Below are 27,060 nucleotides of genomic sequence, written 5' to 3' on the forward strand. Positions count from 1 at the left end.
CGTCGATTCGTAAGCATTCACACCTATACCTGTGTCCATACGATGCACTTTGCTATCGATAGCTGCTAGGGGTTAAGCGACTGAGAGACGAATTTCATTTCACGCTATCCCTTCGTTCCAAAGACTTTTCTTTCTACTCTAGTGAGTAGCAAAAGTGAATTAAATTATAAGTGAAAAGTGTCTAAGAAGTTCATACTTTATTCGTAGTACGAGAGCTTTATTGCTTTAGCTGATAAAAAATACAGAATATTCTAAACTTTTAGAATTACAAGAATTTTATGAATGTTCCATTAGAAAATTATTATTGTGTTTTCTAAACTCTGTCGCCACAGAAAGAAGGATTCGCATAGACTAACGAGTTGCAGCCTGTCCGCACCTCCGGTTGCCTATGTGTTCTCTTTGCCGGCCTTAATCATATGTTTTGAGGGGGTGGATGAGGGATCAGAGTTGAATACCACTGATCGCGATCGCGACGGCTACGAAGGACAATTAGATTAAAAGCAGCGCCTCTCGCGGCGGCTTGAGATCCATTAGTGCCCATTGTACCACCCCATTTGTACCCCCGACGTACCACCCCCGTGTGCCGTTACTTCAGCCCCTTCCATCTTCTCCCCCGAGCGTAGCCACCATCTCGAAGCCAGGTACTTATTCTCAATAGTAATATGCTCACTTCATACTTCCATCCCCTCCTGCGGTCTCACCCTCTTTTCCCGCCTTCGACACCCACGAATATGACTATCTCGCTCTCCCCTTTTCCTCTCCTCGGCACACACGATGCTCTCTTTCCTGTTTCTATCCTTCTTCCACTCTCTCCATTTCTCCGGTTTTCCTCCTTCGTGTTTCCCATCCTGCTCCGTTGCTCTGTTCTTGAGAAGCGGGAAGTCGGTAGAAGTGGCACAGTCTGAAAAGATTTCTCCGCTTGTGAAAATCACTAGCTACACTGATACCCGTGTCCAAGAACACCGGCATTAATGATACCCTGAATGACATCAATTAGTCCATCTGCCGTGATAAACCTCCATCGTCGAGATTACTACCTATTCTCGACGCCTTTTCTTCCCCGGCGACGCTAAGTAGCTGATTTCCACTGATTGCAATGTCTTTTCCTTCCGTTGGAAATTGTACCGTGCACCTAATGTAAACTTCGTTGAACGTACATACGCTTGTTTCCGTTCCAATATTGTCCAACGTTCTATTCGAAAACTGTTTCGTATTCAGTCATGGATTCGAGAAGTCTAACTGGACCTCGAGCTTCTATTCTTTAAAATATTTGTCCACACGCTCTTTTCTTATACAGTTCTTATCTCCTGTACTTCAGAATTTCCCGTAGAGTAATAAAAAAGGATTTCCTTTTAAAATTAATTACAGTTGATGTCAACGCTATCTACGAGATTTCAGTTTCACTCGATTTCGTGTTGTATTTTCTGCAGAAATGGAGCGTTTCCTTTAACAGCTTAATTTCCACGAAAAGTGCATCGCCGCTCATTTTCTCTCGAAGGGTGGAACGATTTTTCCGCTTACTCGCAAGCCTGAGCCGCGCTTAAATTGTATCTACATTTGCAAACTGTTAGAGAGAGAGAACAGTGAGCCACTCGAAAGAGGAAACTACGGTGTGCAGTTCCGTAATAAAACGGCGTGCAATATGAAATCACCTTGATACGATTGTGCAGCCATTGTTTACCGCTTTATCCAGTGGAATATCTTACAAGATCGTTTCCCCACTTTTGAAAGATATTACGATCTAGCTGCATACGTCGCGTATTACAGTCGCCATTTTGTTGATGGAATTTCTCCAGTATATTTGCGAAGATTTACTTCAATCTTCAGAACGATTACATATTGAGATATGTATTCATTTATTGGAATTAATTATGTAGATTACCAATTCTATTGATTACAGATTTCGTTATCAATTTATCAAGAAGAGTGAATGCCAATATTTGCAGTAACGGGTTTTCAGTCACCCGAAACGAGAGAGTGAACGAACAATCGGCACCTAATAAGAAAAAAGAAAATAGCAGCCAATTATAGAGAAGTTTCACGACTAGGTATTCCCAAAACATGAATGGAATGTTCGTGGACACCCGCGGCGTAAGAAATTCCGCGCGAAGACACAGAAACGGGATACGTTGACGCAGACGGTTTGAGAACCGCTCTCGTTCACACGTTGTGAAGCTGAGTGTGCGATTATGCTTAAAAATTAGTCTCGTTGCGTTCTAAATCCATACACGCGGTGCGTACACACTTCATTAAGGCCATTAGAAGGCATCTGGGCACAGCAAGCCTGACGACCTGCCCGATCCCCGACACCGATCTCTTTTTCGCCTTTTCAGCCCCTTCAAGGGTGACCGACAATAATGGCTTTTACGTCGATAGGCTTACGCCCAGATATCGTGGGTACCCCGCACCCTGGAAATTGATATACCTGTACGATTCGTCGTTATTTTCCACCGTTCCAGTCTGGAACATTCTTTTCTTTTAATTTTATCCTACAGATTTGAAAAAATTGAAATTTACGATACAGAAGTTAAAATAAATTCAGATGCTTACATTTTAATTGCGACTGATGGGAACTAAATTAAACGTACTTTCTGGTGTCCCTGAATAGAACTGTTTCAGAAATAAAATCATGGCTCATTAATGTGCCTCAATTAGGAAGTTGTTACACTAAATTAATCCTCTATAAGCGTCCATGCTAGTATCCTGATTCAGTTTAAAATGGTTCGAGGTTGAGTCCACTTTGCGTAACAAAAAAGCGAGAAAGAGAGTGGGAAAGAAAGTGAGAGAAGGGGAAAGGTCCGACCGATCGGATGCTCCGGCTCGTTGAAAAGATCAAAGCTCACGGCATTTTAATGGATCGTGGAACGAGGTCTTTCACACTCGATCAATTTTCTCGAATGAGGCGGTTTTCGCGGGATAAAAGGTGCATCAAGCCATGCACGTACGCGGCGCACATCGGGGGTCCTTCGACGTCTTCCATGCGGGGTGAAAGATGTCTAAATGCGACGAAATTCAGAGTCCGGGTACAAAGTGAACCGGGCATCGTGCCAGGCAGTCTCGAATCTCACCTCCATCAGCTTATAATTGTTTTATCTCGTTACTGACTCGATTACCATCGACATCCCCCGGTCAAACGGATTCAGTAACGAGAAGAAGCAAAGGGGGAATGTATTTCATGAGCCCGACGACTAAGTTCTCACGGTACTGTTATCGTTGCATTCGTGGGTAAAAATACATATAGAAGAGAAAGTGGAGGCTTTAGGCGTATTTTACAGTCATAAATTAATCGTGCTATGTATTAATTTTCCAACCGGCGCGGTGTGCAATTTAATAAAGCGTGAGACACGAAAGGCTGCGGATACACTTTGATAAACCATCCTCCGTTCCCCCTCTCTAGGGTCGACCCGTAATATTACATTACCTTAAGCTGATTATCTAACATTGAGCTGTTGTACATACTTTTTATCAGTTCGACCTTAAATCGTGCCGCAATTCGTTCAACTTTATTCAATGATATCCAACAAAAAAAGGAAATCGAGATGCTTCAGGAAAGAAGTGGTTTATTCGTTCAGATATAAAAGAAAGATTAACTGTTGTATGAGAAATGATAATTGATAAGCTTTGGTTAAAAGCAATGTGGAAAATTTTACAATAAAATTGAAATTATGGTTTGCATCCTACGATTAAAACGATTTTTCTGAGAAGAATGTTATGAGAACGAGCAACAGAGAACGAAGCACACTCGCTTCTCTACCCTATTCTCGAGTTATTGACCATCGTCTTGGCGACGACGAAACTTAGTTGGCTATTAAAAAATCGAAGACGTCTTAACGCGACGTTTATGTCCTCGAAGAAACACTGTACATCTCGAGCGATCGATCTCTCGAGGGAATCACCGTTTCATCCCCGAAGAAGAGAATCTCTGGTAAGAAGGCAAGCGTCATTATCAAACTCGTTGGTAGTCCTAGTACGAAAGCATGACAAGAAACGGGGAGAGAAGGTTGAAGCAAAGCCGAGGAGAAACATCGAGCCGAAGAATTCGCCGTTTCTGTATCCGTTTAGCCTTAAAGTGCTTTTACGACCGTTTAAGGGGCGGGTTTAATGGCCGTTTAAGGGGATTTCGGTGGATAATTAGCGGTGCTGGATAAAAAAAGAAACGTTGTCCGGGTGTGTACGCGCCTCTCGGTGTGAAAAGCCGCGACAAAGGGGGTCGGTTACACGATTACCACGGTGGAGACAAGGGTAGCGCGGTGTGGCGAGCAGCTTGCCGAGGATTGGTAGAACCGCGACGAGTTCGTCGCTCTTATTGGCGGTATAAAGGTGATCCCGATCGTCTGGACTCGAAAATACAACGGGCTCGTCCGCACGGAAGCGTGGAAGGAGATTTTTCGAGGGCCTTTCTCCTCAATGGGGTCCTATGACCGACCTCCCGCGGTGCCACCGGCAGATGTGGTCACCCGGTATATATGGATATACACCAGTCTCCGGTGTGTACGCCTCATCATATCGAGGGACGTATAATAATCTGTTCCGCGTCGTGTTTGGCCACAGAAGTATCTTTTATTGTAATTTTAGTCGTCCCTAAAGCAGATCCGAAAAAGGGACCCTTCGAGAGGTGTAAGCTTACAAGTTCCTCGCTAGTATCCGTGCTAAATATGCCAAATCGAACAAGACTGGAAAAGAGAAAGAGAGAGGGAAATAGAAAGAGTCGCCACGAAAGAAACACAGCGTCCTTACTGTTTATTCCGTTTCTGGTTTCGCATGCCTTCTTCCGAAGCGAGTAACTATCGAGAGGATGATTCGCGATATGAATGTCGTGTCAAGTCTGATAAACGCGAACGCTCTTCCCGATTACGCGGTAATGCGACAAGGCTTTATTTAAAGCCAGTCATGCATTTTATCAAACATCTGATTACCTCTAAACGCGTCTGATTCGTTTCGCATGAATTGGATAACTATCTTTCGCGTCTATCGATTTCCGCGGAAATTGTCCAACTCGAACCGTTTCACGGAATGAGCCTATTTTTACACAAGATTCGACGTCGTTGAGATCCTTACTTAATACATTCCGTCGTTCGGCCCTTAAACCCTTTTGTGCTCCGAGCCGTGGCGCTTTGAACTCGAATTCACCGATAGAAATCGAAAGTATTCCGGTGTGGCACTGCGTTCCGATCGCTCACCCCCGCCGCCACCCCTCCTTCACGAACCCCGTCGCGATCAGAGAGATCGTTTCAAGATTCGTGAACAGACTGAATGTAGGACGAGGCGAAACGCGACCGGAAACCAGTTCGTGTTATTGATTTCATCTTAATCAGATCTCAATATCTCAATTACGTTTTGAGCCGGGCTTTCCCATTTGTTTGCCGGAGAGATTTTAAAGCCAGGGCCCATTGTCTGCACGCCACCCCTGAGCCTTCTGCGCGGGCTTAACTTTTCATTCTCCTGTAAATTGCAGGTTCTGTATTATGGGTATGGAGCACGGGTGTAAATCGAATGAAACAATGGAGACTGCCGTCTACCGCGATCCTCGAATCCTGATTATCCGCCTAACGTGTCGTCGAGAGAGGGAATTTAATTTTAGCTCGAATCAGCTGTCTGTCGTCAATTACTTACCCCCTCCCCCCTTCCGCCGCCATCCTACCTCATTTTTTCGGAACGGGCTAGGCTACTTACGTATCTCGATTCCAACCCACCCTTTCACCAGGCTTGCACGGATACCTATCTCTTACTCGATGCGCCCCAGGGATCCAGATATTTTCCTGCAAGAGCGTAACGATCGATCGACGAGTTATAAGTGGCATCGATAACGGGATTACAGAATCGTTGAAATATTTACCCTTTCCGCGGAGCTTATAAATGAAGCTGGCTAGAAATTTATATTCGACAGGAAGTAGATGTTATTATGCAAATATAATTATATAATTTCTACATAGCTCATTCTCTGATTCATAATAATTTATGAAAACTACTCTGTATCAATTTCGCGTTTCCAGGAAGTAGATATTTTTTGCAGTGTTGTCGATCAAATTCGGATGGGTATCAGTTTTGAAAAAAATATATATTTGGGACGGTCAATCATAACCGGCGACCACAATGAAATGGAGAACGCCGGAAGCGCGAACCGCCGACGAAAGTAGGAGTAATTAATGATCGCGGGATCGTTTCGGATGGACGGTCGCGTCTGCGGTCTCGACGCGAGATTAACGAGCAGCCATTGTTATTTAATTGATTCTCGTATCTGTCCACGGCTACAGAACTAATATATATCGCATTCCGCGGGCTAATAATACATTACGGGAAAGCTCGTGCGAGCCTCGAGGAAAAGGCGTGCTCACACGTGCCGGCACGTGCTCCGTTTATGCACGGCCGGCAGCTACTCTCTTCGATCCTCGATTTCATCCTCCTTTTATTTAATTAGCACGACTTCACGAGCTCGCGTTAACCTCCGCTCAATTTCCTGCCAATTTGACGGAGCAACGAGCCAGCAATCCACCGACTGCCTCGGCTAACCGTCGCTAATAATAACGAAATTGTGATTACTCGTCCATGAATCGTGTTAATATATCTGTCTTTCAATTTTTCACAACTTCTCCATTCTTCCAAATTCGATGATCTCGTCAGACTAGATACATTAACACTTAATGATTAACATCGTACTGGATATTGTGCATAATTAAAGTCTACTTATTCATATTCCCTCAAATTGGATGAATCATATTAAATGCAATCGGTACGCGAATGAAACGTGTTTCTTTGAATTGCATTAAATATTCGTGATCAATGAATTATTTTCGTTAATGATTATATCCGAAAAATAAAATTAATTGAGTGTAGACCTCAACCATTATTATCTAATAACTTCAACTATGAATCAGTTGTTTCTTTCGTTCATTGTGATACAACGATTAAATATTTATCTAATTCTATATGAAAGATTTAATAAATTCTATAAGTCTTTATAGCTAGAATTTACATCGAGAGGCCATCAAATATAGTAGTTTGAAATACGTTCAGTGGAAAATATCAGCAAACATTCCAAAGAACGATGTTATTAAACTTTCTGTACTACCAATAGAAAGCACGAGGTAGCCATCGTCAAACGTGATCCCTGCGGGTGACAATTCATTGCCAAAGGTCTTCATCTCTGATTTCGAATCCGAATTCGAGCGCGTACGACACTGTCGCGAACCGATGAGAGGCAACCAGGGGGAATAGACGCGCGTAAACCAGAATTTCCTTAAAAAGCTGTATCAACGTGGCGGCGCGTACCGCATTTGCCAAGGGTGCGTTAGGTAGGTTCATCGACGGGGAACACGGGATAGCGCGAGAAGATAGACGGGAACCGCACATAGGCGGACTCGGCGACCGCGGCAAGTTCCATTCACGCATACACTCGCTCGCAAACAGATTCCCGGCTTGAGTCGAATATATTGAAATAATCTGGGCAAATACGACAAGTTCGGTTATGAAATTTGCCGAAGGGCTTGCGAGCTCTCTGCTCCTGTCTCTACCTCTCCACCTCCGCCCCGTGTCTATCCCAACCCACCACCCCAAACCCCCTTTATCCCCGGTCGCACCCTTACCTCTTGGTCCTTTTAACCCCCCTTCCCTTCCTCCCCCTCCCAGGCACCCTTTCAGCCTCTTCCGTCGTCCTCCCTTGCTCTTCTAGCAACCACCAGCTACCCCCCGTCACTACGGCATCGCAGATCTCCCCGACCTGCTTCAAGTGATATTTGCTCAAAATCGGTTCAATAGCAACTTGGGTATTCGCCTGTTCCTCTCATACATTTCGGGTACCCCCTCACATATAATGTCTACGCAACTGCGCGTACACGCGCCTCTGTGCACCTTCGTTAGCTTAGTCGCACGTGGGCGTTCTCAATTTCTACATCGTCGAAAATTAAGAGAATCGTCGCGAATAATCCTTGTATTGTCCCTCGTGGAGATCATAATGCTAGCGAATTGGTTCTTCATTGATAACTATTAACGAGACATGCCGATCTCATAAGAGATGTTTTTCAAAATATTTTATGAACAGGGTAAACGAAATCCATAATTAATTGGAATTCTGTGTAATAGTAAACGAAGGGAAAACGAGAGAGGAAGACAATAAAGAGAATTGATTTCTTAGTTCATTTATTACACATCTCTGATTGCTAACAGCGGATTAACTAGTACCGTTTCTCATGTAACAACAACTAAGCGTGAATAGTGTATAAACGTGTGAAACGATGAACGTACGTGGATTTATAACGCGCGTAGTCAGGCAGAAATCGAAACCTTTGATATACGGGGTGGGACAATTAAACGCTAAACTACCCCTCGAGGGCACGGGCGCACCCCTAATGCGCTCTTTATGGCGACTTAATGCCCCTAATATTGCATGCGACCCTTGTTTATACCAGTTCAGCGCTTCCCATTTTCGTCCTGTTTTCACTTACGTGCACACTCGTCTATCGTTCACTCACACGGGAACGGGAACCGAACGTAGGTACAGTGTACTCGCGTGCAAATCCGGGTTCTTCTTCCACAAATTCTCTGTCGGACTACGACTACGACTGCTCTCCCCGCGATACATGGATGTCCCGCGATTCATTTCGCTTCGTCGAACAATCATGTTTAATCATAACAGTGCAATAATAACAGTATAAGCGCAGTTAATTACCACCAACATGGAATTTGTATTGGATAATTGCAACTATCTCTGCATACATAATATTTGAGCAATGGAGCGTTATGTCTGTTGAAAAGAAGATGTTCACAGAAATATTAAGAAGATGTTTACAGAAATATTTGGGACGAAGGAAGGAAGGGAGTCATTCGCTAAAAATAAGACTTGATCATTTCGATACGAAGAACCGAAGGCCCACGTTAAGCAAAACAGAGCAGTCACGGGCGAAATTCGATAAACATTCACCGCAGAATCAATGATTTTTCGGATGCGTCACGTTTGTCCAGAGGGAAGATTCGTGCAAACACAGGGACGAAGGAAGGAAGGGAGGGAGGAGGCCAAGCCAGTGAGAACCCCGATTCTGAGAACCCCTGCTGCGTGGGGGAAGCTGCATGGGAAAAATTGATGTTGTGTTTGTCGTAGAGATCTACCAGTCGAATAATGTGTAACTCGAACATTTCTATTGAGTCGAAGCTAATATATCTGTCACCGTTCCGGAGGCTGTGTCGTTTGATGTAGCCACTGGCCCGCAGGGCTCCTTGATCAAATTATACGAAGTTACAGTATTAAAGGCCTGGCTAGAACGCGAGATGTATCTCAATGGAAAAAGGTAGAAGTATCTCGCCTGTTCGCTTGATCGATTACCTCGCCGGTGGTATACCTTCCATTCAACCTCGGCTAGGTGGATCTTTCCGTGAAAATTAAACACGGTGCGCCGCTTAATTGAAAAGCGAGCAAGACCTCCCCGGGGATAAGATGAAGCTGGCTAGAGGAGTATTTAAGGACTTTCTTGGTTAGCGTTGATTACCTCGGACGCGAGCCGATATACGCCGCATCAGCGAAGCCTAAATTTCTTTATTACTTCTAAACGGGCAACTTTCTAGGGTCCTTGTTAATTTCCGAGTAGACATGTTTGGTTACTTTTTAATTAAACGAATTTGCATGATGTTAAAAAGATCTTTGCATCAAAGTTATGAGTTAGATACAAGAGGAGAAAAGAACGAATAATCGCTTATAGGTAAACAAGTGAAAATATTTAGGCTTGTTATCGTAAAAAGAAATAAAAGAATATGATTCGTTCGCTTAGTCTGAATCGAGGCGCGTCGTTTAATTGAAAAGTGAAAATCGAGCAAGAAGCGAGCCGAACGAAGCTGAAGGGGGAGAGAAAATCGGGATCGTTTGGCGGACAAGGGGTTGTCGGCACGGGGGAGTTGGAAGATGTTTGAGGACTTTTTGGTCGACCAGGGCGCGGCGTTACTTTTACGTAACTCGCACTCGTTAAAACCGTCATACGAGGAAGCTTACAAAGCCGTCCGACCGGGGCATTGATTTCCGGCTTAAAACTTAAGCTCCCCGGCTGACAAAACTAATAACTGCTCGGCAAGGTCCTCTCTTCTTTTTCCTCCGGCGTTAGAGGATTTTTTAGATAGTAATTTTTGATCCAGGATCGGACCTCGAACGGTGTCGTTCCTTGCCGCTTCATCAGAATCGATCAACGTGCCCCGCCCGAGAGAATCGATGGAAATTGGACGCATCAAATTATTTTCAAGTTAATTGCGATGATTTTTATTCTCTAGATAGTCTAGATCCATGGTTCTATATTTCTATTGTTTTACGAGAGGCTGCTGCACATTTTCTCTTTATTCATCTATTCATTTGTCAACTGCGGCTCGTTCTAAGCATGTAAATATGTAGATACACGGAGTATAAGAATTGTTTTAATGATAGAAGTTTCAAGTCCTAAGAAATGTATTGATGCAATTATAATCAATACGTTCGTTGATCAATACTATCTAAGTTTAGACGATAACGCGTACATGCAAACGTAATCTCCTTAAAGGAATTCGAAAGTGTTAATGAATTGACGCTAATTGCTGCCATTCAGACATGCTAGATTATAATCGCGTTTTCGATTGTATGCGCATCATCGAATTTGCATCACAATTAATATTCTATGATTTCATGAACTTTTTTTTCGAAATGCGTCTGTCCTCGCAGCCAAACACAATAGAGAAGTCGCTCATCATGCGTTTCACAATTTGATACATTATAAATCACACGCGATGTTTTTCCCCATTGCGCTGCGCCCGCGCGTGCTCCTCGATAGGGATCGTAATTACTAGTACACGACGATTCGACTGAAAAAATATATATTTCCTTTTCCTTCTCGAGGCGTACGAAATTGTTTTATCATGGTTATTACCGTTTCCTGTTCGCGCGATAAGCGATGTCTCGCGTTTTCGATCAGACACTCAGTTAACAATTTGCGTTTACCATAAATATGAACGTATCAAAGCGCGTTCGATTACGGTTTTTCCGGAACGATAATTATTGTCAATTATTAAAAAATTGTTGTCTCTTATGAAAAAAATCACGTTGATAAATAATTGCGAGTTCCGTAATTGATTATATTTGTGAACATTCTCGTTAGAAGGCTTAGGAACGGCTTAGCAATGGTAAACTTGTTAGTTAGTCGTATGTCATTCGAAGCAACCAATTTACTGAGTTCTAATCACGCGACCAATTTAATTGCATTACCCGCAAATTACCGAACTTCGGTATTGCGAGCATAACTGTGTCACCTGCGAATAACTCGCTCCCCATTTTGTACCGTTTATAATCGAATAGATCTAATCGATAACCACTCCGAACTCTCTTCATTTTCAATTACGTATACATGTATATTGTTTTATTCAACTTCGAAATCGAGAATAACTTCTCGTTGGATTTATTTCAATAAGTATGACATTAAGTCGTTCGTCCCTCATTAGTTTTTTGGTACTCACGAACTGAGGACGGATAAAGACAACGCAAGTGCATCGAATGCGTCGCGATTAAGGTGCGTGTCAAGTGATTCACCAGCAGGTCCACCCCTGGCGTCGACGCACTCGTCGGCAAACTTCAATGTTCTTTACCACGTCTCCACCGCCACCGTACCGGTTTACCAGTTTCACTCCCGCTCTCGGTTACTTACATTCTCCGTTATCGTTCTGGCTCTTTCTACGTTTCGAGAGGGTCTCATTTCTCTTTTAAGCCGTATACAATGCGACAAATGAACCGAATTTGCGAAACTCGGGGATCCGGTCGCGGCGGATGGTCCTCCACAACGGTCTTAGTGGCCTCCTGGCCGCGGTGATCTACAGGCGTTAGAACTAACACCATTCAAGGTGTCAAGGGAAAAAGAGGTTGCGGGCCGCAGGTACTTACGAAAAATCCCTCGAGATCCTGAAGAGTTCATTACTGGTACCTGGCAGTGCGCGCGACCGCTCGTCTCAGCGTCGAGGGGATATCCTTACGGAGATGCATCTGAATCGGACGCCACCGCGGACCCTTTCTCACGGTAATTCCTCCTTAAACGTGGATTCCGCTTCAACGATCCCAGCCATTATCGTTCCGCGTTGACTTCGATCCCCATTTCGAGCACAGTCGCGATGCAAACAACCTTTGGACGTCCGGTGGACTCCTCTTTATTCACGAGTGGAAAAAGAAGAAGAGCTAATCTGTGCTGAAAAGGATGGAAACGCATCCAATAAAATGATCACGATAACGAGGAGATTAGAACTTAATTCCAGTGCAGGATGCAATTAATGAAACGAGCAAACACTTGGGTATTTTCGTTTTTAATATCGTTACTCCCAAGGAAAATAGAGAGTTACTGTTCTTCGACTATTTACGAGATATAGTACGGTTTAATACGACAGTTTAGATATCGACAAACCGGCGTGGAACCAATGCGAAAGAAAGAGAGGTACCACGGAATTTTCGCCATTAGAGAGCGGCCGGGAACCAATTCAATGGTGCGTTTACGCGGCACGAAATTGTTGGGCCAGTATTTGCGAGATTAATGAGTTTCATAACGTGCTAACGACATTCACGGTCAAAACGAAAAGTAGATTACGCGGCTGAATTGGAGGAGGGAAGGATGTGACGCGGGCTGAAAATGGTGTGCGGGGTTGGCGGCGGCGATAGGGAAGGAGGGTTGTGCGAACGCGTTACGTTTAGCCATCTGCGAGTTTTGGTGACGATGATTTTACTTGATGAGGCCGCTGGTACTATTGTCAAACCGTTCCCCCGGGGTGACATTCGGAATTTTCGAATCGTTTCGTCATGATTTAAATCGGCGCTCCCGCAACAGCACGCGACCGTTATAATCCGCGGACACGGATAGGATAGAGCGTAAGCCGATCTTCGAGATACCTACCTCTCGTTAGTAATTTTCCATTTACGAACGTTAATTTTTTTTAAGTATCAATTCTTTACTATCTAATGGTGACTTATGAATTCATGTGATTATGCTCATCATCGATAGATTGCGAATAAATAAATAGTAATCATTAGTATAATATTATCACAAGTGACAAAGACTGAGGATAATTCTTTTAAAATGTTAGTGACGATGTGTACTCAGTGGTGAAGACGCATCTCGTGTAAAATAGAATGACCCGAGCAGAATGATAAAACAAATCCTAGTTCACGCATTTTTCACCGTACGTCAGGGACTAACGAGACCCGGTCGAAACAAAAATCGCCCGGCGCGGCACGGCGTTACCCCTCGAAAAAATCAGAGTGCAGAGAATATAGAGGAAAGCACTGGGTCCGGTCGGAAAAACGTGTCGCGTACAGGTCAGAACCGCCTATGCACGGCGACGTCAGCCGCGTCCTCCTTCCGCGCGATCCGGACGCGGTTCTCTCGTCTCTGTCATCGGGCGCCGCGACCGCGCGGGGAGAGGACGCACAGAGGCGCGCAACGCTCGCGCATTTTTTTCTCTAATCTAATCTATCGACAATTTGACGGGCGAAAAACTCGCCGCCATTTTTGTAGCGCCCATCCTCCTGCCGACCTCCGCTTCCACCTCACGTTCTCCGCCACCACCACCTGACTCGCTCGCGCCCACGAGCCTGCACCCTTTGGCCACCTCCCGCGATTCCTCTCTCTCCACCACCCCCACGTGGCGCGGCGTAAAGCTATTAAAATTCATAACCCCGGACATACGCCGAGGGGTTAAAACGCGTAGCGTTCCATGCGAACAGAGGTGGTGCGAGGGGTTAAAAGGAGGTGGCGGTGGAGGAGGTCCCGGTTGAAAGGAGGTGGTGGATCTGGGGGGCCAAAAAGGGTGGTGGTCAGGTGGTCAGGGCTCAAAATGAAGTAACCAAATTTGCGGACTCGTGCTTCATGCCTGTAGCAAAACAAGAGACTCCGTTGCCCTGGCAAGCCGCCCGCGGCTGGATTTTGAATATGCATTGCTTCCCGGTGCAGTGTCGCATCCATATACATGGGAACACGTCTTTGTGCTCGTGTTCTATGGGTATGGTGGCGTGGAGAGCGGAGGAACGATGCGATAGCGAGAGGGAAAGAGCAAGACCGAGAGAAAGCGAGGAGGATAGATGGAGACGACGGCGGGGTTGGTTGTGTCCGGAGAACGGACAGACAATGGGGCCCTATTGGATTATACCGACCTCTTTGGCCAGGCCGGCCAGTGCAAATCTCTATTAAAAACTTCGAATTGCTGGTTCTGGCCATGGTGATCGTGTCACGCGCACTTACGATCTACGATGAACGTATCTGTGCGTCGATCGCTTGATATCATTCCTTAGGAGGGAGACGCTAGTTTATCGTGACGTTTGTCAGAAATTGAGTATCAGTTGAAGAATAGAGTTGCAAGTACGATACCCCTGCAGAGTCTCGAATAATTGCCTTACAACGATTTCTCGGTACCAAACATTGATTTTTAGCCTCCGCATTTTCATTTGTGAAGACAGACATTGCCAGTGAATATATCAGATATCTATTTCTCTGAACAAAATATAGTTGAACTTTTAGTTTATTACACTTAGATATTTGCTAAACTTTACTATTTAACAATGTAGTGATCCAGGAAATCTTTTCATATAAAAAATCCATGAATCGCGATCATTTTTCAAGTTTTCTGCGGGCTAGAGGGATGATTCAATTCATTGGGAATAGAAATATCCACGCATATGCGAGGTATTCAGAACTGTTGGAGGTGTCCAATGGAGAGCCGTCAAATATTTGCCAAACGGAACGTGGATCGCGCAAAGCCGCTTGTATATACATTTTCTAATAATTGGTACAAATCCGACCACCGGTTACGTTCTATGGTTCGATGAGTGGCTAACCGTTGGCTTAATGAAATTCTATACAAATCCACGAGGCTCTCTCACGTACACACGACTGGAAATCATGGCGAATTAATGTTACTAATTGTAAACAGAGCGATTATGGTGGATACGTGAAGAGAGGGAGAAGCGGGAGAAGCGTTTCATTAGAACCGTTTTAACGAGTGGGATCGGAGCTACCCGCGTGTCAATAGGATTAATTTCTATACCGATAATTTCACGTAATTGGAGAGCATGTTTCATGTAATGTAATGAATTATGCGGCGACGCAGAAATTTTGCGTTTAATACGTTTTAATGTCCTTATAACGCATTTTATAGCCCGCCTTGTTCATCTTGTGCGCGATATAATTATCATTTCACTCGTTTAAACGAAATTCATCGACGGATTACGTGATACGAATGAAAGACGGCTGAAAAGGAGAGAAATCGCAAATGCGTTCCTTTTGCAGATTTAGGCACTTGATGCTTTTTATCAATAGCTTTTTATCGACGAAATTTTCATCGATAAGGGACAGATTCTATTTCACCAAACGCCAGTAAACCTGAACCGACGGTGGTAAAATATTGCCGACGTTCTATCGATCCTACGGTAAATGCAACTGCTCGTTCATGTTCCTGCTACTACGCGTCAGCACCTGGTCCAATGACCTTCAAAAAAGAAGGGGTGAAATTTAAGCCACCCTTTGTCACTATTCGTCACACTTCTCAGATCTTGAGTTATTTAATTCTCAATAAGGAAAAACGAATAAGCTCTTGGCTAATAATACTTGAATAATACCCCAAAAACATGTGAAAAGTTTAGCATATTTAGTTTTTATAAGAAGTTTCTTGTTTACATGTACGCTAGATAACATAGAGAAAGAATGACTGAGGTAATACTATGTGAGTTGTAATATGCTTCGTTTTGCAAGAATCGGCACTTCTGTACACAATTCCAAGCTTCTCGATGCTTGGGAGGTTTCGATACCAGTGTCTGCCAGTGCACTGTTATAATTACGGGGTAGCAATCAATTAGTACACCAATCGTGCGTTGATTAAGGGGTCGATTGGAATGTAATGGGACTGTAGGTGGTCAGTGATAATTAACGTTCGTGGAAACCACCCGATGCGTATTGCGTAAAATCAAATATTGTATGGCCACCCTACGACGCAGGAAACGAAATATTCATCTTGCGGGGACTGCGATTTTGGATTTCGCCAGATCTCTTCACTCTATCCCTCCGAATCGGTGCCTGTTAAAGTTGACCCCTATTAATGCACTATCTTTCATGGATCGTTAGCGCTCATTCTTATAAAATGCATTAGCACATTTCTCCAAAACGGAATCTTCAAATATTCTATGTAACCAAACATCATACGTGATGTTTTTGTTAACTGCACCATTGCATTATATATTATAGTAATAATATTAGAAGATTGCTTCTTCATTGTACCAATCCCTTTACTCTAGTATGTGTTACTGAGTTTTAAATGGTCTTTCACTTACTACTACGTTTCCCACGAGCGAATCTCGTGTCGACGGGGCGCGGAAACTGGTAAAAACCATCATGTTCCCGAATATAATCGCGACGTTCGGCCGGATCGGGCGTTAGGCGGGTGGAAAAAGCATGGATCGACGTTGTTCCATCGACGGCTTTAATCCGGCACGAGTTTTATGCAATTTGTCGTTCGCAAGCGGCCCCGGCTGATCCGCCGGTGTGCGTGAATGTATACGTGGAATCGCGGAGGTACGTGTATCGGGGCACGCACACAACGCCGCTGCGCCGCCGCCAGTCAACTTTTAACGGGGCGCATTTTATTTTTATGCCGGACTACCTTTGAAATGCAAATCGATTGTTGGCCGAGCCCCTGCAAAAAACCGAGCAATTAGCGGCAGAAACAATCCTGGCGTATTTGCACGGGTACTCATTTTGGAACTTCTCCACCGCTCCACCCCCGCGCACCACCCGCAACCCCGCCGTACCATGCCATCCCCGAAGAGATACATACACCCGTTGGTGTACCGGTCCTCCGTCGCGTTCCCTGTCCCCCCTGACCCCGATATGCCCTGCTGTACTCTCCCGATGACCAAACCCGATGCCCAATGGCCGTGATCCGTGGCCGGAAGTCGACCTTCGATACCGATACCCGGTTCTGTGGACTTTTTTCCAATTACCAATGGCCCATCCACCTAGCGAAATTGTTTAATTAAAAGCGCCGATGCGACCCAGCCTCCGCAGACTTTATTATCCTTTTATTACGTATGTGTATATATGAGAGTGTGTGCGTGTGTGTGCGTTGCGTAGCAATTTATGGCGATCGAAATTGGAGAGCCAGGTTAAACGGGACGCCGCGTCACGACGCGTGTTTTAACGGGCGTGAGTCCGTCAGGCGAGTTGGTATGCGGAACAGAAAAATTACGTCGACGCTTGGGCAACGCTAGCCTTTTATCGGATTATCATTTGGTAGTATTATAACGATAAATTTCATGAAAATGTAGATTTCGATTGCCGTCGAATGACCGACAGACGGATTACATTTATAATGGGACTGCGCGAACCAAAAATATTCTCGTTCCGATAAAAAAGCGGACAATTTTTGTTGAACTCCAAACACAAACGTCGCGCCAACACCGATGTATTTCACCATTGAAAATCGCTGGTAGGCTCACTGGATTGGACACGTTTATTCACAGGATTACATCCGATGCGATTCCGTCTCGTTTTTTCTCATCTCGCGGCAAGTAGAACGTTATCCCCGATATTTATTTGTTTTATTATCCGCTCTATTCTCGTTTCGTTTATCGGTCTACCGATGGAAAATACGTATTCCGACACGACTTGTACGATCTGAAAAGTGTAATACCTATTATATATTCATATAAAATTATTCTCCCTTTAATAATTCACGAACAATTAAGCACGCGAGAAGTGTTTTAACGTTTCCCTCCACCCACGCATTACGTATTTTTGCTTTCACTGTGTCCTGATTCACTCCGTCATTCCTTTTCATCGGTGCAAATCGAGTTTGTTGCGAAAAATGTGCGATTACTCTTTTGTTATCAAAAAATACATTCAATTTTACGATTGGTACCGTCCGTTTATCATTTCGTTCAGTTTATTAATTTACGAGACCGTTCGTGCAAACACAGTCGACATTTCAATTGCAAACTTTTAATTCGGTTCATCAGACATAGCAAAAAGATCAGATAAAATCTAATACCTTTACAAAATAATCAAAACCAACGGAGAAGAAGGAGAAGAAACGAAATGCGTTACGTTCGAGGTAGCTGAAAATCATGCTCGTTTAAATAGGAACCTGATAAAGGTCCCTCTTCTCTGTCACGTCGCGCCACTGCGAAACTCGTTTTAACTTCTCGGCCACAATTCCGTATGGAAAATTCTCCGCGAGAACTCGGCATCGCAATACGCTTCCTTCAAACGCAGATTCGTGCGCGCTGCTACCTTTTAATCCGTCATGCGGGTAAAATTTATTTTCAGTCTACTGGCCGGCACTGCGATGACGGACCGAGAGTGAAGGTACACGGGTACTCTGTGTGCATCGCGTTCTGCCGCTACGGGGAGGTAGACAGGAGACAAGAATCAAAGGCGAGCCGAGAATGACCAATTAGCGTGGCCAGCAGCGGCGGCAGCACAGCGCTGGGTATTACATTAATCAGGATGAAAAAACGAAATTTTCCCTGAGCGTATTTTCGCGTTAAGGGGGTAACCGCGACTTTCATTTAAGTTATCTAGTGGTAGTCAAACTACCCCCGTAACTCGCTCTCCCCACTTTCCTCGTTCAACCCATTCGCGGTCCTTCTCCTTCGTGCGCCGTCTTCGTTTTGCCCGATGGCGATGAGGATGGAAAAACGTAGGAAAAGAGGGCGACAGGGGAAAGGTAGGCCGACACCGGGGAAGGGTTGAAGGAGCGACGAAAAGGAAAGGTAAGGTTATTTTAATGAGAATCCAACCCGTTTGCGGCGTCAGCTCGTGCCCTCTGCCACGTCTAATGAACGCTCGTGCAAATATTATTTCTGCTTATGTACTTGCCAACTTAGAATGACTTTGGCTCTAATTAATAATGCTAAATAGTCGGTACCCGCGAGCAGAAGCGCGCTACTGGAATCTCCTCACCTCATCTTTAGGGTTTCTTATCTACCGTTTAAGTTCTTTCACCTTCCCCATTGCTTAAACCATTTTTGTTTGCTTTATTTACATTGAGAAACAAAATCTTCATATTAAAAAATTTAATAGAGATCGAACTAGAACATACTGAATATAAAAGTTCGTATGATATTGTATTTTCTTTTTTATTGTGTTACTTAATAATTTGTTCTAATATTAATAAAGAAAGCGGACAAAGAAATTGAAAACAAGAGATCGTATGCATCGCGGAAGGAAGAGCGTTCAGATAATGGATAAATGGCGTATCGCAAGATCGCTTCTCTAATCTTGGAAACGGACTCGAAACGAGGTAAAACGTTATCTCGTCGTTTCCATCGCATCGGCCCGGTATCCATTTCCATCGTAGCCACTGAATTGTCTTCAGGACTGTTTGAGCATTCCGCCCCGCTGGTTTGGTGTTTCATTGATCTGCTTGGCCCTAAACTGGTCTTATTCGGGTCCCTTGTCGGTTCTTTACTTTGTCGGGGCAATAAGGTTAGGCAGGCCGGGCATCGAGCAATATTAGACAGACGAGGACGACTCAGCCAGAATCTAGGTCCTCCTCACCGACTCCCGCTCCTTCACTACCACCACCCCCGACCTCCATTCCCTTACCTGTTCCTAAACAAATTTAATAAAGCCACGATTTCCGCGCCAATTTCAGCCCTTAAGAAATTGCCTGCTTCCTCCAATTTTTTGGACGTCGTTTAATCTAATACACATACATGTATTGCCAAGCGATCAAGTTTGGCCGAACCGATTATGACGTAGGTACATTGAATTCATGGTTGTTAATGTACATGAATATTTGTACAGGCTCAAATCTTTCCGAGAATTGTTAAGGAAATGGAATTTGAAAAGATAACTGTATGATATCAACCCTCTGTATTCTTTACTTACTTCAATGACTCTTCATTTTGTTTATACACATGTATACATTACTAGTCTAATTGGGATTTTATGAAACTTAAATAAAATCTTTCACTTTTATTACTATTTGACGCTTCCACTAGCCTGAAAGGGAAGTACCAGTTTCAATCTGAAGTTTCTCTCATCCACTTCACAGTCACCCCTTAATTTTTCCAGTGTATCGCGTTCCCCAATTCCCTATGATCGTTCGTACACACGCGCATCGAAATCCCGATCGGAGGCTCACCGAGAGTATTCAAGACCAAGCGTATGTGTAGGTAGGTATACCCGCTTTCTTATTCCGTACAACTATATCGCTGTCAGCAGGCTCGGCTCTCGGCCCCCGAGAGGTATTATTAGTCTTTGGAGTTAGGGAGTACGCATGGACTTGAATCTCCAGGCTCGCTCGCATGGTTAACTTCTGCAAACAGGAATTACCATTTTATTGGGCGAGTTCTGCCACCCTCTTACCGCCGGCCCCTTCGCGCCCAACCCCTAGCCGCCGCACTTCACAGCGACCCCTAACGCGCGACGATTGGAATACCTAATCGTTCAGGGACCATTCAGCACCATTCTTCCAGCGAGCCGGCGTTGTTGGTGCTGTTAACGTCGAATCCTTTCACGCCCCGTCACCGCGCCCGCTCTCTTTTTTTTTCACCACCCTCCGAAAAAGATAACCAGCCAGAGCGCGAGTCTCGTCGCGCCCGTCCCTCGTTGATTTATGCAGTTTTGCAGATTTTCGCTTCCTTTTTCTCTCTATTTTTTTTTCGGGGCGAGCCCTTTGTACCTCGATGTTGCTCCGCGGCACGGTCGATAAATGTACGGGGTAGACGCGTTTTTTTTTTTAATTATGATTTCGCGTAATCGGTGGTCAGACAATTTTTTGGTTTTTTGGCGTGGAAGTGTGGTCTTCATCAGTTCGTCAACATTTTATGTTATTTCGAACCTAACACCGCAATCAGAGGAATTTACAATTTTACGGATATTCCAGAATACACAATGAAAATTCGTTGCTCCAATTTGCAAAATCAGTCATTATAATATTTAAAGTAATAACAAGAGAAATTTGAATTGGCTGAGTTTGTAATTATCGCAGTCTTCATTAACGAGTAATCACGTGAGCTAAATGGACTGTCAGCCAATTTTTAATAATTCTTCCGATTTTTATCTCCCTCTCGCAGGATCCCGTCGGCAGTTCAAATTCGCCTGGGCGGTTCTTCGATTTCAATTAAGTCCAAAGTAAGGTGAACAATGAGGCGCGCGGCGTCAACTCGACTCGCCGTTCTCCGCGAAATTAATTAAGCTTTAATTGAAATCGTTCTTTGAAATGCTAATTCCTTAACAAATACGAGCGGCCTCGCGCGGGACAATTAAAAATCCGTGGGACCGGACGGTCCTCTTTTTATCGCTTGAATCCGCCTCTCTCTCTTTTTCCTCTCCCTTCTTTTGGCTGTATTATTAACGCGTGCCTATCGATCGATCAAATCGATTAGACGAAAAAAAAACGAAAGAGAAACGGAATAAAGCGATCGATCAGTTTGTAAGGGTGGAAGGAGAAGGGGCGTTTCATAAAGAGCTCGCAAAAGCATGCAATTTTATCGTGGTCAAGAATCTGTGATCTACCACGATTTCTCGCTCGCTCACAACTCGGAAGAATACTCTGTTGAGACGAACGTGTGGTATGATTAAATATGTACATCAAATTTTATTTCATCACGAGAAGGTATATATACAAATAGACATTCGGGGGTGGGTAACTGTCTACATTCTTTCTTTCACCCTCTACTTGGTTTTCGGACGTCGCATGGAAACTGACTGGCGTAGTAGTGGGCATAGCAAAACACGTTTATTCAATCGAAGCACAGAATCTGTAACTAATCTAATGATACAGAATTCAGAATTATTGAAAAGAAAATTAGAAAACTGATAGGATTCGATCCACGCTCTAATTCGAATGTCCACGTAGCCAGCCCCCTTCCAAGCGATTCTATTCATAACCGTTTATTACGTAACTTTATGCACAATTCGTCGCCTTAACTTTATTAATACTGCAGAATATTGTTTATGCCAAAATGCGTCATCACATTCTCTCCCTCTCACCATACTTTGTTAAACTCTATGCTACAAGAAATATTGATCTAGTCCCTCAGGGTTCGTCGCACTGTTTGATCGAGTTTCGATCGGGCGATAATCACTACTAAATTCTGAATCTTCGTTTTGTTAAAACTCGCTACAACGATCGCTCGATGGCTAAATCGAACGATCGCTCAGACAAGTTACCTGATCATTCATTTTTTATTGACGTCCGACGCGAATGATAGTTTCGTTTATAAAGTATCGGACACTTGTGTTCTATTCGCGGTATATGATTATCAAACAAATTATGCTAATCATATTTCGGATAAATGACCAGTTTACACCACTTCGGTCGGCCTGGGCCAGTGACCCTCGCGGTTTGTACCAATTTGTTTCGCTGGGATGCAGCCACTTTACATATTTAAACACCCACTCGCAGATTGATGACTCGATCGACTGTCATAACACTCCCGCGATTCGTTTCATTCCATTATGTTCCAGGGTATCGTAAATGTACTCTGAGCATACAATCTGCTGATGACAGCGTTGCTTATCGGGTTAAGAGTGTGACGGGTTTGATGGAATTTTAGCTAACCTTTTTCACTGTCGACTGAACTTTAATTTTCGATTCGGGTTTAAAGAAACTCGAGAACTAAATAAAAATTGAATTTAAAAGGAGAGTGTTTATGTTTTTAACATCGCGTTTTATGTTCGAAGATTTCATACCGTTTGCACTCTCAACGCGATTTACGAGTTCTACAATAAACGTGCACATCACGTTTAAACCATCTTAGATCAGTTCGTCTATTCGCAGAAAATAAAACCTCGCTCTAACGCGATGTTCGAAAGGATTTCGCGATCGTTTTTAAAAGCTATACGTAACAGATTACTTACTGAGCTCGAATTCGTTCAGGAAGTTACGGAGTATTCTTCACGAAGCCATTGCCTTTTGATCTTACAATTACTCTCCATCCACGTACGAAAGCTCTTTGACTATTTTTTCTCTTCTCTTCGTTTATTGCACTATTATCCTGAACTATAGTTTCACGACGCGGTACCAAAACGACTGACCAGGGGAACTCAATTACCCTATCGAGCAATCTCTTCCTTTATTTCGTCTTTATCACCGAGCAAAGTATTCACTCGCACAGAACGTCCTGCTGCTTGATATCGTATCAAAAAACGATATTAACAAATTTGATTTATCAATCACCTACATTAATAACCGATCGGTCCTTCCCTTCTCTTCTCTCGTTCTTTCTCGATTACCACTGGTAAATTAGTACTCGAACGCGTTAATCGTTCCTTTTCTCTCGTCTCGGACTTTTGTACTCTTCGGCTTCGGTATTCGATAACCGATAAAACGGCGGAATTAGAAACGACCGTAGCTCGTAGAGTCTCGTTCACCGTCGCGTGCGTCGGCCATGGAAAGAGGGACGAGGGAACGTGTTTGTCGATCTGTCTGCCCGCTTACCGGACACGTTTTCTCCGGTCTCCAGGAGAGTCTGGTCACGGCGAGGATAAATGTAGTTTCGCTTCTCGTCACGCCCGCGGTGTTGAGAGCGCGGTCGGGGCAGGTTCGAGGCGATACAGACTTCCAGGGTCGTACGTTAAACTTCAGACCATTTGTAACCCTTTGGTGATGCTCTCGACGTGCTCCTTGGCTCGCATTCTCAGCGCTTGGATGCTCGTTGTGCGCGGATCGTGGCCCGGTGGACTCGGCGGCGTCGCCGGCACGTGCCCTCCGCTTCCTATGCTCGTCATTCCTCCACCCAGGGCTCCTGTCGACAAAACATTTAATAACTTCCCATTGGAATTCAATTTCCTCTTTGTTATTGGATTCGTTTTCGACAGGGATATAATAACGTTGTCTAATAAAAGAATTAAGAGTTGCTCATTAATAATTATTGAAGATATTTCCCAGTACCATAAAATTGTATAAATAAATTATCTATTTAATTTGTTCAAATGTCTCACCTGTCACTGTGTTTCCAACGGCACCGACGTTCGGCGGCGATGGCAATCGTCTTGGTGACGTTAGGTAACTAGGATATCCTGTGTGTGGCGCAGCTAGAAAACCAGGAAGAGCGCTCAATAGGCCTGGCGGTGTGAGCCAAGGGTCTCCTGGTAAACCTAAAGCCGGACCAGCAACGCTTCTGCAACAGAACGGCCAATCTTTGATTGATACGTTTGTTCGATGGAAAACGAGGTAGTAAGTTCTATTATTTAGAAACAATACCTCATATTGGCAGGATGGTGATATTCACTGAGGCCGAGCCTCGCAGCTTCCATCTTTTCCTGCCTACGCCATTTTGCCCGCCTGTTCTGAAACCATACCTGAAACAGCAAACGCAAAAAAGGGGCTTGATTCAATTGTATTGTAATCTATGCAGAGATCAAAAACGTCTGTGCAATGCAAATGCGTAGAAGGCGTTAACTATTTTTATGAATATCAACGAAGCTCATGCATTCTAATAGCGTAAATTTGCTACCAGCAAAGTGAGAAGTAGCCACGTAAATCAGCACATTCAATGATTCGAGAAATTCTTTCCACGAGAACGTGGAACTTTTACAAAGGAGAGGTAAGAACAAGCCCCCTAAACAAGGGTAGCCAGAAAATGGAGTTCCTTTGGCGTCTCGCGATTCCGTGCAGGCGAGAAAAGTGGCTGCCAAACCTCTCCTATCCCTTTTCTCCCTCTCTTTCTCCAATTCCCGATCTCTCTTCCTTCAAACATCCTCTCTCTCTCTCACCCTCTCTCGCTTTTTCCCACCCAATCTTCTCACGTTTCCTCTGTTCGTATCATTCATCCTTCTCGTGCACGTTCGTTTCTTCAATTTTGCCGTCCCGCTCTCTCAGCTTTGCTACCAAAAAGGAGGGTTGCGGAGAGAAATGTTTCTGGGCGGGGCGGTCCACCCCTGAAGGCAGCACGGGCCAAGAAAGGAGGCAAGAAGAGAGCTCCGCAAAGGCGAGGGGTGTCCGCGCCCGGGGACCACCCTTCGACATCCAGAGGGTAACAAGGATAAGTTTGCGGGACGAAATCGAAAGTGAGCGACGCGAGGGCGCTCTCAAGGTGGACGCGAGAAGAAGGGTAGAGCAGTAACGGTGGCCGTAACACGAGGAGGGACGAAAAGTACGGTCGGCCATGTTGATTTCTTTATTGTAACATGGCTGCTGTTGGCAGCCCGCTAAAGTCTATCGCGATAAGTATCGGCTGCTGGCTTTTCGCCTCATGAATTATTCAGTGCTGCGGAGACACGCCGATAGGCCCGGTTCCGGCCGGTCCGTGACGAGTATGCAAGAGAAGCCACCGAGGGAGAAAACGAGCAAGACGGAGGCGAAGAGGAAAGATCTCTTCGGTCGGTCAGCCCACGAGCATCCTTTTTTGGAACTGTCGTGAAATCGCGTCGTCACGTTTACGTGGGCTGTCGCAATTACTTACGGTTCGTCGCCAAAAAAATAATTGACTTTGCAGTGTCGTAATATGAAAAAAGAAATCTGTGCTACATCGTTCATAATTTTGTTGTTTGGCTTCATATTTAAGTGCACGTTAAATGGCAGGCGTATATCTGTTCGGGCATCGGATTTCAGATTCAAGGGAAATCTACAACTACCGGGTTCCATCGATATCGGGATACAACAAATAAAACGAATCAAATTCGCACGGGAATCTACCGATCTCGAAATCGGATTTCCCAGCAAGACGTCCGGACGTCGCGTCGCGGCGAATATCTTGCTTCTCTCCGGCGGCATGGCAGTCCACGACGAAACGCGCGTGCGTCTGCAAGCAAACACTCTAGCCTCCTGTCTCGTCTTACCAATCCATGCGCAATCCACTAGATCACGAAGCTACAGTGCTATTCCGTTTCATTATGTAATCGACTTCATAATTTCCCATTTGACTCCCTGAATTCCCTCGACGTTCTTTTACTTATATTTTCTTTCTCTTTCTTCCGTTGCTTCCAGTCCTCCTCGCTGGTGCGAGGAAGTGTCGCGTTCGAATAATAAATAGCGAGCAAATTGAATGTCCCGTCAACGATAGCGACGGAGAAGGAGATGGAGGATACGGCCTGGCCGAAAACGTTGGATGGGACGAAAGCAGCCCCGTTAACTGGATGACTCTGTTGAGACTGTAACGTTAGGTTAGGGGGTGGTAGGGGACGGATATCGAGGCATTCCCGGGCTCATCAGGACGATATTCCGTTCTCGAGGACGAGAAGCAATTTTCTTTCCTGGCTCCGTGGATGAGGTAAGGCCGTAGACAAGATGCCACGTCGAAATGATGAGAAAATAAGCGAATTTCCCTTCGTATCTCTTATATATTCACATCTTCTCATCGTTCTTCATCCTTCGCTCTGTCGTTTTCTTTTCTCTCTTTCGAACCTTCTTTCATCTCTTTCTTAACCTTTCTCTCTTGCTCTCTCTCTCTAGCTTTATCTTCTCAGGGTACGAAGCCTGTCGCGGACCTATACAAGACCATCTCTCTCTCCTCTCTTTCGGTCCAGAAGGAAGGACAGTCGCTGGCAATCGGAGTACCTCGCCTCTCCCTCTCTTCCTCTCACGGAAATATAAAGAACGGGGCTAACGCGGCTTAACCGTTTTAGGTCGTAAATTTATTAGAGTAGGTACTTCCACCTTCTCCGAGCCATCTTCCTCCGCCCACCTTCTACGTTCTTCCTCATCCTTCCAGTTTGTTCATTCTCGACCAGTTATCCATCCGTCCAACCCTCTTCCATCCTTCTCAATGCTGCACGACGCTCGCCAGCAATGATATTGCGAAGGTAAACTCGTTTAGACGGTTTAAATGTAAGAAAATTGAAATAAAATGGAAGTAACTCCGGGATTAAAATTGCACGCTCACTTTGCCTAAATAGGTGAGTGTGGCCCGTTTCCGCGGTACGATAGTCTTTTGTCTTTCCCGTGTGGTTTGAATATTTCCAAATTTCATAGGTCTTAATGACTACGCTTAAGAATGTATTGGCTATGCAGTCAATCCCAAACGTTTATGTACCTTAGAAAAACGCATTTCCTATAATTAAAAAGAAATCAGACGTCGGAAGAATAATGCTAATAATAAATAGCTACGTGCTAAAAAGTATACAAGGAAATATCCAATTAAGT

The 27,060-nt window shown here is 44.5% G+C and overlaps 1 protein-coding gene across 1 annotated transcript in view; it reads right to left on the reverse strand.

Moving 5' to 3' along the window:
* Positions 1–21,547: 21,547 nt before the first annotated feature.
* The window catches only part of LOC108630286 (retinal homeobox protein Rx1), a 35,503-nt gene continuing 29,990 nt past the window's right edge, over positions 21,548–27,060 (reverse strand). The window contains exons 3-5 of the mRNA XM_018033474.2: positions 24,181–24,278; positions 23,919–24,097; positions 21,548–23,722 (exon numbers count right to left, since the gene is read on the reverse strand). Of these exons, the coding sequence (XP_017888963.1) occupies positions 23,559–23,722; positions 23,919–24,097; positions 24,181–24,278 (441 nt within the window). The 3' untranslated portion in view covers positions 21,548–23,558. The remainder of the gene's footprint in view (positions 23,723–23,918; positions 24,098–24,180; positions 24,279–27,060) is intronic.

The sequence above is a fragment of the Ceratina calcarata genome, unplaced genomic scaffold, assembly GCF_001652005.2.
Source record: "Ceratina calcarata isolate Rehan_Ccalc_2016 unplaced genomic scaffold, ASM165200v1 scaffold72.2, whole genome shotgun sequence".
NCBI classification, from domain to species: Eukaryota; Metazoa; Arthropoda; class Insecta; order Hymenoptera; family Apidae; genus Ceratina; species Ceratina calcarata.